Source organism: Hippoglossus hippoglossus, chromosome 4 (genome assembly GCF_009819705.1).
Source record: "Hippoglossus hippoglossus isolate fHipHip1 chromosome 4, fHipHip1.pri, whole genome shotgun sequence".
Taxonomy (NCBI): Eukaryota; Metazoa; Chordata; class Actinopteri; order Pleuronectiformes; family Pleuronectidae; genus Hippoglossus; species Hippoglossus hippoglossus.
The window spans coordinates 15,043,694-15,058,005 of NC_047154.1; the positions used below are offsets into that span (position 1 = coordinate 15,043,694).

The following is a 14,312-nucleotide window of genomic DNA, read 5'->3' on the forward strand; positions in this document are numbered from 1 at the left end:
ATCCAAACCTAGTGATTAAGTGTGACCCTTGTAATCAATAATACATCTTTAATTTCACATGATACTGTAACAGGCCTTAATATTTAAAGTAATAGCTACAGAGTTAGTGCTATGTTAGTCCCACATATTGTTGTTTGTCCGAGCTCCTTTAGGTAACATCTTGGGTTTTAAAGTGTTTACAGGAAGATTTTATTATCTAGTCTGTAAAAGGAGTTATTCGTGACCGCGCATGCGCAGCTCGTAAAGCGTGTTGTCGGTCTCCATGACGACGGCTCCATTAAAAGCTGTCAGGGCTGCGGGGGGAGCAGCAGCGGATTATGTGCTCAGGTGTTGTCCCGCACTCTGTCACGCTCCGTGTGGCCCACATAGATGGAGAACTAGTCCCCAAACCAACCCGGCTGGAGGTCCTCTCTCTCCGGCTTCAGGTAGTCAGGAGCGCCGCTACGCAGGGACCAGCTGGTGGTGAGTTCAAGAGCCCCTGTGGGCGACCACAGTTTATTACCGATACTTATTTCCAGCAGCCAAAACTTTGCTCATTATGACTATTGTGACTTTTACTTGAGGGAACTGTGTGTGCTGCTCAGCCTGTTAGTCTGTCTCTGTCCGGGTTATTTTTATGAACCTGAGAGATGTAAAAATAAACCGGATTACACAGTCTGTGTGTCACATGTTGTCTGGTAGCCTGTGAGTGTGGGTCTGAGTTACAACACGAACACAATTACAAGATCTAAAGTAAATACAAGCCACATGATAACAGATGGGAGATCATGTCTGTGTAGCCAAGGCAATAATAGAGTACTACTAACCCCTGCAGTACTGCTTTCTGTCCTGTAGATGGCGACCAATCTCACATGTATATAACTGTATATTTACAAGTAACCTATAACATAAAGTATATATACTGTGATGTGGTGGGATTGGTATGAGTATCATTTACAAAGATTAACCACAACTATAGTTGGACGGAATTTCTGTGCAACAATTTTTTTGGGATATTAAAAAAATATAATACTGCACACCCTTATAAATATCAGTCCCCTAAATATGTCAGATCCTTCATTTTCTGGCTGGTCGATCTTGCTCAGGTTTGAATGGTAGTTTTTACTTGCAGGTCCAGCAGATGGTGTGGCAACAAACAGTCCTTCAGATGTGTCTCTGATCTTGTCCCAGTATGAGTGAGGTGGTTTGTAAGTCCCAGGAGGAGTATGAGGACGACTTTGAGAAGGATCTGGACTGGCTGATCAGTGAGGGGCAGGTAAGAAAGACCGACTGATTCCATTTCCTCTTGTTTTTATTTATTACCCTGTGTCTTTGTTTCATCGCTTCTACTTTCTGCAGACTGAGATCTGAGCAGGTCCCTGACCCTGCTCTGTGAAAGTATAACAGGAGGCAGCATTGAGTTACCCGAGCTGGCACATCTCACTGTTTGCATGTGAAACCTGCTCTGTTGACATACAGTGACATACTTTCACTGTGCCGCTGCTGGATGCAATATTGATGAACACACTTACATGTGTCTGTTATCGCACCAGCGCACCTATTTACCTGCTGAGTATTGATGCCGCTCATTCATTTACAGTCAAACCTAATGAATGAATGCCTTTGTCTTTTCCACCACACAGGGTCCTGACATTGATGCTCCTGACATTGAGGACGAAATTGACAAAGAGCTGGAGGAGGATGAGAAACGGCAACGAAGGAAACGGAAGGAGAAGAAAGGCAACAAGACAGAGGCGGTGGAAGAGGATGAAGATAGGTGGCCCTCACCTATGGAGCCATTAGAGTACGACTCCGACAGAGACAGCCCCAATAAGTCATCACCTGTAGTCCCACCCCCCCCAGGGACGGATGAGCAGACGGACGAGGAGAAGAAGTACATCCTGGAGAAGATCCAGCAGGCAAACCGAGAGCTGCAGGACCAAGAAGCACCAGATATTACGAGGCGCAGGCGACTGCATTTCAAAGAGACGCTGGTGGACCTGGTGGTGCCTCCGCTGCAGTTTGAGAAAAATGGCAAAAGTGGTGAGGTGGAAGGAGGGAAGGAGAACAAGGATAGGAAGGATGCAGAGGCGGCGACTGTGTCAGGGAAGTTGTCTGAGCTAAAACTTTCCCCCCGGGAGGAGAATGTAAGGTCTGGAGGACCTGGCAGGGCTGTGGAGATCAGTGATGGAGGGCAGGGGATGAGGGAGGGCAGAGTCCTTGTAGAAAAAGATGGGAAGTTTGACCTGGTCAGCTTGAAAGAGATGGAGAGTCAAGGGCTTCTCCCTCCCATCACAAGCAACTACAGCGACTATTCACGTACTTCCCCACGCCTCCAGGAGCAGACTGTGAGCTCCAGGAAGACCCACAGCTCCGCCTCGTCCTCCTCTCCTCGCTCTCGTTCTGGCTCTTCCCCCTTCAAGAATGGCTTCGATCCCCTCCGGGCCCCGAGACCTCCAGTGCAGCCCAGGAGCAGGCCCAGCTCAGCCAACCACAGCCACAGAGGCAGCCAGAGGAGAGGCATCAAGCGGCGGGTGCAGTCGGCCACTGGGACACCCTGCCAGGCCACATACACCCTGTCCCCCCAACAGAAGGAGCTGCTGCACAGGATCCAGGAGAGGAAGGAGACGCTGGCCAGAGAGGTAGGAGAGAAGTCCCACAGCTGAGCAAATAGAGGTTCACACAAAGTTTTAATTATTTACGTAAAAGTTCAGTGTGTAAGATTTAGGTGAGAGGGATCTATTGGCAGAAATTTAATATCAAATAACCCCAGTTATGTATGATAAATGTACGAACTGTTGTTTTCTTTACCCTAGAATGGGCCCTTTATATTTAAATACCTCTACGGAGGCCTCCATGTTTTTTTTTACAATAGTACAAAAGGGACAAACTAGTTTTTAGGACAACTGAAGGTTGCCTCGGGTTCTCTGTCATGTTTGGAAGGGAAGGGTGAGGTGAGGGGTATTCAGCTGCAAAATGCAACTTCACCACTAGATGTCACTAAATTCTACACACTGAACCTTTAAATCAGTGTTTAAATCCTGTTTCCCACGTCAGGCAGAGCAGAGGAAACGTGAGGAAGAGGAGGTGAAGAGGCAGGAGAACGAGCTGGCGTTCAAAGCCTGGTTACTGAGGAAAAGAGAGCAGCTCCAGGAGGAGAGAAGGATCCTCCGAGCTCAGGAGATGGAGAAGACAAATTCTAAGGTATGGCCACAAGAGGGCACACTAACCCACTGCACCACAATACTCTATAGATACTGGATAGAGCTTTATGTGGGCTGAAGATAAAGGCTCTGTTTTGTCTGGTCATTTGAACATTTTTGTTTTTATCAGGTATTAGTAATAATTTAATTAATTCATTAGCCACTATCCTTTCAGTGCCAGGTCTTTAGTTCTTTAACCCATAGGAGCAAAGCTTTTCTTTAGCATATCAACATGAATAGAAATATTGATACTGAATTTATTTAGGAGGCTAGATACTCCATTATAATTTCATTTTAAAGGATATCGAACATTTAATTGTCAACCTATGGTCCCAGAGCAGACAGAAAAATATTAGACACATTACTTTCAAGTTTACTATCACATTTTGCACCAGTCTGAAGGTTAGTAATGTAACACAGAACAAATTCGATTCCATGCAGATGGCATTAAACTTGTTTTATTGGACAGCTTTGTAATACACTTTGCAGCAGATCAGTTAAGTTCTGTAAAAAAAACTTTGCAGAGAAAGGAGAAGGAGTCGATATATGAAGCACTGACAATAGTTTATTAATTATAACCGGAGGAAGAGAGGTGGATTTCTGTGCCGAGTAATCCTAAAGAGAAACCTACAAAAACCCAAACCTCATTCACAGAAAATATCGAGATCCATTCAAAAACATTGCACAAAGATATCCCACGTTGTCACTGCCTTGTTTTGGACTTCTTCACCCAGAAGGACTCCTCACAGGGCGACTCGGAGGAGGCGTTCAAGCTGTGGCTGCAGAGGAAGCAGGAGCAGCAGCAGAAAGAGAAGCAGCTGGTGGAGCTGAAGAAGCTGGAGGAGGACGATGGTTACCTCCTTCACAGCCGAGAGGAGTGTGAACGTGCCTTTAAACTGTGAGTTCACCTTCATCTGTTTCTCCATTTTTAAATGATAATAAACTGTTTTTAAAGTAAGCCAATATTGAAGTATTACTGTCTTCTATTAAAGTTGCAGTCTGGATACTTTCCACCTATTAAAGCCTCTGGTCCAGACTCACTTGTCTCTGACTTGCTGGTAAAACTGCCTTCTACCCTTGAGCAAGCAAGAGGGTAGTGGGTGGAAGTAACAGTCCACAGAGCACTGATGGGAAAAAATCAATACCACAAAGAGTCATTTTCTGAATTATCGGTAGGAGTCAACAACGTTTACTCAGACATTTATTACTGAGCTGAGATGCTGGGGCACAGCAGGGCCTCAGTCCCCCCCCCCCATCAAGATCTGTTAATTATGTTAAAAAACGCCCTATTTCATAAGGTAATGGACCCACACTAACATTTTATGGGTTCTTCCCTGACTCATACCACACCCTTCCACCAAGTTATGTGGTAATCCGTCCAAACGAACCCAACAAACTGACAGGGGTGGAAAATAACCTCCCTGGCAGAGGTAACCAGTAAACAGAGAGAGCTCCGAGGAATAATAAATATATTCTTTTAAGGATTTATTGACAATACTCAATAGTTCACTTCATTCTCTAACGTTAAAGTGTATCATCTGTCCTCTTTGCCATCAGGTGGGTGAAGCGAAAGCGGGTGGAGAAACGGGTGGAGCAGCAGGCAGCTCGGGAGCACTCTCGCAGGCTGGTGCTGGAGGGGCGGCGAGCACGACGCATGCGGGACCTGCAGTGCACCGTCAACGAATCCAAGTCGTTCAGATTCACAGAGCAGCTGGTTCACCACTTCTGACCCAAACGCACCTGAACAAGTTGGATTCACACGTCCTCACATACAAGTGGAGTCAACTCTGTTCATACAGTAATTCACCACAGACTGAACAGCACAAGACCTGGTGTGGGTCATGAGACATTATTGTGTGTTAAGTTGTTGCTTGGGTTTGGTTTGATTTTTTTTCTGTTTGGCGTTAAAGCACATTTCTTTAAATAAGTTTACGGCAGTGACCTCGACTCAGTGTGTGTATAAATCATCCAGGTGAGATAAATTGAGGGTTGTTTCCTCTATTTACAGGCAGATGCACTTTACTTTATCTACACTGCAATTCTGTGCATTAAATACAAGGACAGAACCAGTTGTTAGGCTCCTGCAGGCCTCTTATTAGTGTTTGGTTACACACAGGGACTATTACAGGATACTTTAATGTAAGCGGTTATTTTGACGAACGGTAAAGGAATGAAATCTTTATCTGTATGAAGAAAGTAGTAAATTTGCCTGACGTTCAATGTCATGAAACAGACATTTTTGGTTATAACAAGACAAAATTATGTTAAATTTTATGCAGAAAAATAACATGAATAAATAAAACCATTATACACAATTAAATAAAGATGGGGAATATTATTTTTTAATTTATAGACATGGACACGTACATTTTTTGTGTACCACAGCATTTCAAAATAAAATATCAGTGAAACAAAAGTCACCGACAACATAAAACAACAGGATTAAGTTTCTGGTAAGCAGTTTAAATGTATTTAAAAAACAAACAAAGCTACTCTTCATAGGTTTCTCTCCACTGGATTTACAGTGCACGACTCGGCCTCTCATCTGTATCATCAGAACAGATATAAGGACATAAAGGACCGTACAGGTATGTATTCCTTGAAACAGGAACGATTGACGTCTTTTATGAAAAAAGTTCCTCATATTAAAAGTAGACAGAAGCTGTCTATTATTGAAAACACATAAATTAAAGTAAAACATAAACACGGACACACAGATCATGTCCTCAGTCAGTGAACATGTAAACCTGTATCCTGCTCTGGGGGCCCAGGAAGGAAAAACAAGAGGAGACAGTGGACAAAGTAGAACAGACAACATCTTCAGTTTCTGACTCAACACACAGAAGACAGAGTGCATGACCATTAAATATTCAGCATATTAAAAAATATCTCTTTGTTTGTTTCTTTTGAATGAGTGCCATTTGAGATTTATAAAAAAAAAACAGTGCACTGCCTACTTTGAAAATAATAATTATTACTGGCACAGAAAAAAAAACATAAAATAATAGAGTATGTAATAGTACCATTAGTACAAAAATCTAATATTATTTTTGGACAACTGACCACTCAAATTAATTACTTTGAATAACTGTACATAGTGTTTTTGAATAAAAACCCACTGAATTCATTGTCCAGAATAAGAATAAGAACAACCCAGAACAAAACAAACAGTCGCCACTTTTCTCTGTGGCTTCTTCACAGTGAGACTTACAGGTACGAGCAGTCTTCAAAAGAAACTGTCAACATCACAAACTCTCCAGGTACGAAAACAATAAACTAAGTGAATCGGACTTTGTCTTAACTCGAGGCTGTGAAGAAAAAGACAAAATCCCAAACGTAATCTCAAGTACTGGTGTGCGAAGAAACATGAACAAAAAAAACACGTCTGACAACACAAATAAGACAAAATGACAACATTATTGATCTTGCACTTCAAACAGTACAAAAATAGAAATGATCTGATCCAAAAGTCATTCAATAAATAGTTAAAATATATAGAATGATTTGATTTCGGGAGGTGGGGGCAGCTCCTCCTGTTTCTACAGTTCATCTTTAGGGTTGATGTTGAGGCCCTGACCCCCCACAGACTGTGTGTCCAGTGCCTGGATCACCTCATCTGCCTGGAGCCTTTCCTGGAGGAGAAGAAGAATAAATGAGATGGAGGATCATCAGAACAACAGAGGAATATGATCAAGATTAAAATACTGAAATCAAGACCTTACTTATACTGAAATTCCCTAAAGAAATCAAGAAAGTAATTGAGATAATAACAAATGTTTAATGCAAAATAACTTCTATATGTTTTATTTGAGCCGTGATGGGAATCGAAATGTGGATGATTATTACTCAGAGACAACATGGCTGCCAAAGAACAACAAGTACTTACCAGTTCTCTGAAGAGTGGATCCAGAGTGAACCACAGGGCCACAGCACACCTCTGCCCACTGGTGATGGCCTTCACACCGTGAGGGTTCTCCCCCCCTGACGAGAAACCCACCATCCTGCCGCACATGGGCTTCACTGAGGCCTGGAGAGGATGGAAGAGAGGGAGCAGGGTTCAAACTGTTGTAATCTGTCGTTAGTACACAGAAACTTCATTATTAGCTCTGCCAAGGAAGTCATGTTTCCACCAGTCTGTTTGCACAAAAATAACTTTATGGATTACAATGAAACTTGTTGGAAGGATATAATAAGGGTCAGTGAAGATACCACAAAACTTCGGTGCAGATCTGAATCAGGGGGCGGATCCAGGATTTTTTGTTGTTGCTTTCTTTGACATTGTGACATAGTTTTATTTAACTTTTTCATGGTTTTTCCAGGAAATAATTGATCGACATTGATGAACTTTTGGGTCTTGACTGGGATTATTTTGTTCCATTCTAGTTCTATGTACATTTGGTTTCACTGATATTGGTCAATTGGTTTGTCCTGCATCTGTGGAGAGTCGAATCGTAAGTGATTAAAAAAAACATTGTAACTGTTATATCATAATCTCCGTATAAAAGAATAAGTGATATATGGAACTTTATTCATCAAGGCTGCTCCCACTGGGTATCAAACCCCTGACTAACAGGGAACATTTCATTTTGCCGTAAAGATCATTACTCACTGTGACTGTTTTGGCATCCATCTCTGTGAATATGAACTCCCCTCCTTCAAAATTTCCATTTAGATATAACAGTGCACTGAAAACAAAACAAAAGTAAAGGTCAGATCAGACCCAACAGTAAGTGGAGATGTTTAACTGAGTGACACAGCAGCATGGAAGCAGACTTATTTCTGTCCTGTGTATTGACCTCAGTAGCCTGACTGACCTGTAGTCTCTGTAGGTGTAGGCCGGTGGTTCCTTCCAGCATTCATTGGCCTCAGGGTCCAGCAGACAGTTGTCAGCATGGATGGGATGGCTCAGGTCGTTTCTGTGGTCCTGTTGGCCTGAGAGCAAAAACACACAAAGGACGCAAAAAAACATAAACACAAAAAGTATCTTTACAGGAAATGACATAATGAATCAACACAGGAAATGTCCTTTTACATGTTTTCCTTCCTGGATATTTAATCTACCACTACCCTCTCGTACATGATAGCAAGAAAGTTTCTTCAATCTACTCTGTTGGTGTCTAGAGTCTCTGTTCCCATGACAACTGCTTTTCACTGTAATTATTAAATTTAAGATATTTGAGCACAGTCTACAATTTAGCTCTTTAACCCTTGACAGGATTTAAGTCATGATATCAAGTGACAGTACGTGTGTGTGTGTGTGTGTGTGTGTGTGTGTGTGTGTGTGTGTGTGTGTGTGTGTGTGTACCTGTGATGGCTGTGCGGCACACGAGGTGTGTGTAGGAGAAGTGCAGCGTGGAGTTGAGCAGGAAGTAGGACTCAGTGATGCGTCTCGCTCGCTCGCTGATGTTGTAGAAGAGGCGAGCACTTTTCATCGGCACTCTGCCCTCGTAGCCGTACTGCAGGGACGAGGAAAGGACAAGAGACTGTAAGACGCACTCAAACTATGAACCAGGGAGATCACACGTGCACAGTGGAGACATTTTACTGAACACTGTCTAAGATAAAGCTCCAGAGGTGTTAACACGATCAGCTCAGTTGAATTTCAACTTATAAGGTTTAGATCCAACACTTTTCCTCAACTTATGATCAACCACAAGCCCAAAATGTGCTAAGATAATATATAATTTATATTTAAAAATGAATTACCATGGATCATGTTGACAGCTGTAGGGATTATGGTTACAACTAGATTTCTTAGATACACAATATGCTGCAATTTGATTGAATTTAAGAGGATTATTGAACGTAGGTATACACTCTAGTGAGTGACACGAGTTACACAAAGTTTCCTTTCAGTAGTTATTGTACCTGCAGGGTTTTGAGAACAGTAGCTCCTTCGAATTTCTCGTTGGGAGTGTGTGGAGACATCTTCCCTCTGTAACCGTCTCCTGCCATGGTGACAGCCTGAGAGACGAGAAAACAGTTACACGTACACATTCAAACACTGAGTGTCTCTGTACGAATAGGCTCAAACAATTATTCATCGGAAGCCAAGTGTAATTTTCCTAAATGAAGAGGTATTAAGAAAACTGCAGAGGAAGATTGATTGTTGTTCCAGACAGTTGCAGTGATTTAAAGCTCTCATTTCATTCATATTGTGTAATGGCCTCACATGTGCCAGGTGTGTGAGCTCCGCACACTCCTCCTCAGATATAACATGATCCAGCAGCACCCGCTGGGTCCCATTCAAGGCCGCAGAGTTCTGCACCAGCTGCACGCTGTCGTACACCAAGGGGCCACCTACACAGATCACAGAGCAGCAACGTGTTACCTCAATCCCACTGGCCACAGAGGATTTACATAAAAGCACATAAGCACTTCAATTCCCTTTGGACTCTGGATGCAGTGGAGATCTACCTTCTTTGAGTGGCTGCTGAACAACAAAAGGGACGTTCCTCTTGTCCGAGAGGGGAACGTACTCCATCCATCCATCTGTACCAGAGGGAATCCTGAGAGGGCACACAGCAGAAAATACATGTTGTGAGGAGCCAAATTAGGGTTTTTACACTTGAAAGGACTTCAGTTTTTCTTTCCCCGGGTGTGTTACAGATTTTTCAGAGAATGTAAAAGTTCTGCAAAGTTAAAAAGCACCAAATCCTCTCCCCCACGGAAAACACCACTCTACTAAAGCTCCTGAAAAACCTCATCAGTAATCTGGTCTGTATTTCCGGGTGTCATGTGACATCACACCTAGTCTACCTAGTCCTGGGTAAAGCGAGAGCGGAGGCCGACATTTCCTACACGCGTTGGAAGCTGTTGACCAATCAGACAAGAGGGATCCAGCTGGCCAATCAGAGCAGACTGGGCTTTATCTCTTGAAGAGACGGACAGTTATGAGGAGAGTGATGTTGATTCTGAACATTACAGCATGAACACTTTTTAAAGTAATAAACCAAATTAAAACGATGAACCTGAATATGAGCGTAACATGTCTCCTTTAAACTTCCAGTAAGCAACAGATTTGTTGGTCAATTGGAGGCAGTGACACAAAGCTGTGAACAAAATGAAGACATATTACCCCACTTAACGTTAATAAAGCAAACTTGTAAAGAAACAGTTGCTGTTAACAGATCCAGCAGATACTGAGCAAAGTTATTACTTTTTAAAGTTATGAATCAGGCTAAGTTCAATAGTCTTTTATGTCTGCTGTGGTCTCCACTTCCTCTAAAGGAAACATCTGGCTCTTTAGCAGCCCAATGCTCCACTATATGTTCACCCGCACGTCGAACTTTGTCTACAGTTTGGGTGCTTGTACTTTTTTTTTACAACAGCTGCCAGCTGTGGCTGCAAGCGACTCTGTGGGAGCAGTGAGGGTGAACCCAGACCAATGAAAACCAGAAAACCAAAACAAAGAGCTAAAGGACGCCGTAAATCTTGTGGAGGGAAGACATCAGAGTTTGGATATAATTCTCTGCATGGTCATCAGGACGAGCGACTCCCCCACAGAGCTATTTGATCTGTTGTTGCTATAAATTTATTGATGATAGCTTCTTTAAAGTTTTAACAGTTTCAAATGCAGCTGTTGCTACAGAGGAAACTTCTTTTACAGTTTTACAGCTGCAGTGATTTTTTTCTTTACCTGTTTGAGTCGTCTCTTCCACCCGGGCTGCTCCAGTAATTCTACAAAAAAGACAAAGGGAAATGTTTAATTTTCAGTGTTAAAGGAAATCATTACAACAAGAATAGCTCCAGGGTAATGATTCGCCTAATTTGTCAGATTATTTGTGACAGAATCAATTTTCTACAAAGAAATGTATGTGGCATGAGAGAATATGGCCAGTAGGTGTCGCTGTTTAATGAGAAGACAGTGGTGGAGGGCAGCCGTGCCAGACACCTGTTACCCTGCCTTGACTCAGCTGGCAGCAGCCACACTTTGAGACTGTTTACACACAGATCTGCTCTGCATTAGACACATGTGGACTGGATCACCAGTAACTGACTGTTAAATTACTAAGTCACTGAGAATTAAAAAAGGAGAATTAAAGGACGCTGGTCTGACTAAAAGTGCTCACAGGCTAAGTTAGGGTTTTAGTTAATAGTCGATAATGAACAGTAACATGGGGATTAAGTTGTATTCTGCTATCTCACCCCTTCAGTGAATTCCACACCCATGGTATTGCTGCCGATCAGCAGCAGCTCCAGTTCCTGTTTGTGCCTCCGCAGGTACCACGCAGCTTTCTGTCAACACACACACACACCACGGACATGAGTTATTATTGGGATACATGTAAACTCAGCTTTAGTCTTCGACAGATGTTTGCAGCAAGTAAACAACTGAAGATAGAAATACACATCTCACATATTTTGCAGTACCATAAGGAGAAGGTTGCATAACGAGCAAATGTTTAGCTAAGACAACGTCATCTTCATCTCACGAAATCACCAGTTCTACTGTTTGAAGAAGAGTCACAAACATTCTCATTTTGTCTGAGTCTTGTTTGTGATTTTCTTTGTTCACCTATGAAAAGTTACATTTTCCGCAATCCCTCTCAAATAGAACCAAAGGGCCTTGTTTATGTTAATTGACACAATCGCTGCATTGTGTCTGAGCTCAAAGTTGCATTAGCAGTTACATTAACAATGAGTGCTTTTTGACTTTGACAGACAGGAAGTGTGTTAGTTTTAGATTTTACATTCAGTCGGTTAGTTGAGCAAAAACTTACAATGATATTAAAAGTTTAAAATTCAAAAATAGTATATAACGCAATACAAAAACTATTAGGTTTGAGGACTGATGCTCTGAGTGAAACAAACAACACATTTAAAAAATCTGATGTAGATTAATTATGTGCTATACATCCTCACAATAAATATTAGCAATATATTGATATATATTATACCTTTGTTATATTGCTATTTATGTACATTATATATTGCAAAAATTGCTGATATTGTTCTGTTGCCGTCAATGAATGACAGCAGTATTCTCTATGTGTGTATGTTTTCATATTGTAATGTGCCTGACATAAAGTGTACTTCTATTTACTGTAAATGTGTTGTGAGACTACACACGTCCTGTCATGTGTATTTCAGTCTGTTTGTGAGAAGGGGGCTGGAGTTGAGGAGGGAGGTCAAGATGAAACTTGTAGCCAATAACATTTTGGTTGTAATGGTTTGAAAAGGAAAAGTCTTCTCTTGCATTCCTCTTAATACCAGCAGCCCCCATATTGTTCCGGGGGACTTCTGTGGGCACTGGGACATGACTTTTTCCTCCTGAAAGACAGGATTCTTTGGCAGTGAGGCAGCTCGGGCCTGGCACCGAGATCTAGGGCTCTGTAAATGAGCTCCCCCAGGCTGCAGGGAGAGAGGACGCTGAGAGGAGAGGCAGACTGTGGGCCAACAACTGTACTGTAAACTGACGGGACTGGAAAGACTTGAGGGCGACAAAAATCCGAGCAATGAGTAAAAAAAAACTAAAAACACAAGCTTGAGCTGCAGCGTTTCAGCTCTCAGCTTCTAATCTCTCACACTCACACACACACACACACACACACACACACACACACACACACACACACACACACACACACACACACACACACACACACACACACACAAACAGTGTCAACCCCACTCCCACGTTCACAGTCCTGGTGGGAGCCCTGCTCGCTCTAATGAGTACCAGGCTTTCTAGGAAAAGGAGGTTGTGTAAATGGGACTTAAATAAGACACCGTTTGACTTTTCAAAGCAGCTGATCAGAGTTTAGGAAAAGGACCAATTCTCAGTTCTGAAGTGTCTGACAGCTTTGCTAATTAAATTTTCTCAAACACTAAATTACTCAGAGTTAGGAACACAAGGGGGACAAGGAAATAGTAATGAGCGTGCCCTGAGGAGAACACAAATATGTTGTTGTAAACACATCAAGTAGCAGAACTTGCCTCCCGACACCAGCTGGAGGGAGAGCATACATCCACAAGTGAAAAGCAAACTTTATGAGGCAACTCCTGCCAAACAGCGAGTAACAAGTTCATCCAAGAAACACAGCAAACAGCTCGGCCGCCTCCCGTTTCCACACTTTTCCTCTCCAGCCTCTCCTCTCATCCCGTCTTTTTTTTTTCTGGAGTCTCTCCACACATTCCTTGTTATACGGCTATAATTCTTTTTCCTCCTGTTTTTAATTTTTCAATTAATCATCCCCAGCTTGGTCAAGATTCTGCTGCCAGACTCCAGAAATGTGGTCACACTGTTCCAGTTTTAATAACATGGGGTGAAAATAGTATTAAAAATGTTGTTATTTCCAACAGGAACCTGCTAAAAACGGGTCCAAACTGGTCAGGTCATCTGAACAAGTGAAGTTGTTGTTGATGTTGTGGCCCCTGATATTTGAAGCAGCTTTCTATAAAAGGCAACATTTTGCAGATATTTTAAATAATTTCTCAAGGTTCATGCTCTAAATATGTTTCAAATGATGTGTTTTCTATCCTCATATAAGCCTTTTAAATATTGTAAATCATACTTCATTGCTGTATTGCAGTTTTAGCTTTAGTTCATCTGTGATTTTACTATTTGTAACTATTTTGTAAACAAAATATTCAAAATCAGAAAAGTTAGTGGACAAGAAACCATCCACTCCCCCCCCCCACACACACAGCAGATCCTGACCTCTTGTGGTTTGCCGTCGTGTCCCAGCACCTCCCCGTAGTACTCCACGTTTTCTGTCATGAACTCCTCTCCCTCGTGGAATAGCAGGTAGGTCAGAGCGCACTGCAACGCCTCCTCCAGTCTGTCCACTGCGGATAGAGAGCGAGACAGAAAGCATTTTAAGGGGTATGCGAAACAAAATGAAATAGCTGTTATCACACACACACACACAAAGATCTCGCCAGGTGTAGCTGAGCAAACTGTGTTATTTTTATTTCGCACATAAAACAAAAACTAGAGTAAAAGCTGCACTCTGACATATTGGAAACAGCACATACATATGCACGTACACGCACGGACACACACTCAAAACCCATGAGTTGGTGGATGAGGTCAGACACCACAATCACATACATGTAACCACCACACTACTGTTCTACTGGCTTGTAAAGGTGCAGGGTTGACTGGTGGTGAAGCTGATGTGTTAC

General features: G+C 42.4%; 2 protein-coding genes across 3 annotated transcripts in view; one reads left to right on the forward strand and one right to left on the reverse strand.

Moving 5' to 3' along the window:
• The first annotated feature begins 243 nt into the window (after positions 1-243).
• Positions 244-5,655, forward strand: ccdc181 (coiled-coil domain containing 181). Of its 2 annotated transcripts, none has more exons than XM_034582587.1 (6): positions 244-462; positions 1,112-1,255; positions 1,623-2,621; positions 3,037-3,183; positions 3,917-4,080; positions 4,740-5,655. In XM_034582587.1, the coding sequence occupies exons 2-6, from the start codon at positions 1,172-1,174 to the stop codon at positions 4,909-4,911; spliced, it is 1,566 nt and encodes a 521-aa protein (XP_034438478.1). In that variant the 5' UTR covers positions 244-462; positions 1,112-1,171; the 3' UTR covers positions 4,912-5,655. The 2 variants fall into 2 exon arrangements, with proteins under 2 accessions (XP_034438478.1, XP_034438479.1); XM_034582588.1 differs by having other exon boundaries at positions 3,920-4,080.
• Positions 5,495-14,312, reverse strand: part of p3h2 (prolyl 3-hydroxylase 2) — a 62,679-nt gene continuing 53,861 nt past the window's right edge. Inside the window, exons 5-15 of the mRNA XM_034582584.1 lie at positions 13,846-13,973; positions 11,331-11,420; positions 10,822-10,862; positions 9,600-9,691; positions 9,355-9,482; positions 9,051-9,146; positions 8,488-8,638; positions 7,997-8,114; positions 7,792-7,867; positions 7,069-7,209; positions 5,495-6,814 (exon numbers count right to left, since the gene is read on the reverse strand). Of these exons, the coding sequence (XP_034438475.1) occupies positions 6,722-6,814; positions 7,069-7,209; positions 7,792-7,867; positions 7,997-8,114; positions 8,488-8,638; positions 9,051-9,146; positions 9,355-9,482; positions 9,600-9,691; positions 10,822-10,862; positions 11,331-11,420; positions 13,846-13,973 (1,154 nt within the window). The 3' untranslated portion in view covers positions 5,495-6,721. The remainder of the gene's footprint in view (positions 6,815-7,068; positions 7,210-7,791; positions 7,868-7,996; positions 8,115-8,487; positions 8,639-9,050; positions 9,147-9,354; positions 9,483-9,599; positions 9,692-10,821; positions 10,863-11,330; positions 11,421-13,845; positions 13,974-14,312) is intronic.

Bases quoted from the DNA above. Each gene is read 5' to 3' on its own strand.
- ccdc181 (XM_034582587.1), top strand. From the start codon at position 1,172: ATGAGTGAGGTGGTTTGTAAGTCCCAGGAGGAGTATGAGGACGACTTT. The intron at 1,256-1,622 runs GTAAGAAAGACC...TCCACCACACAG, and splicing joins GGCTGATCAGTGAGGGGCAG to GGTCCTGACATTGATGCTCC. The intron at 3,184-3,916 runs GTATGGCCACAA...TTCTTCACCCAG, and splicing joins TGGAGAAGACAAATTCTAAG to AAGGACTCCTCACAGGGCGA.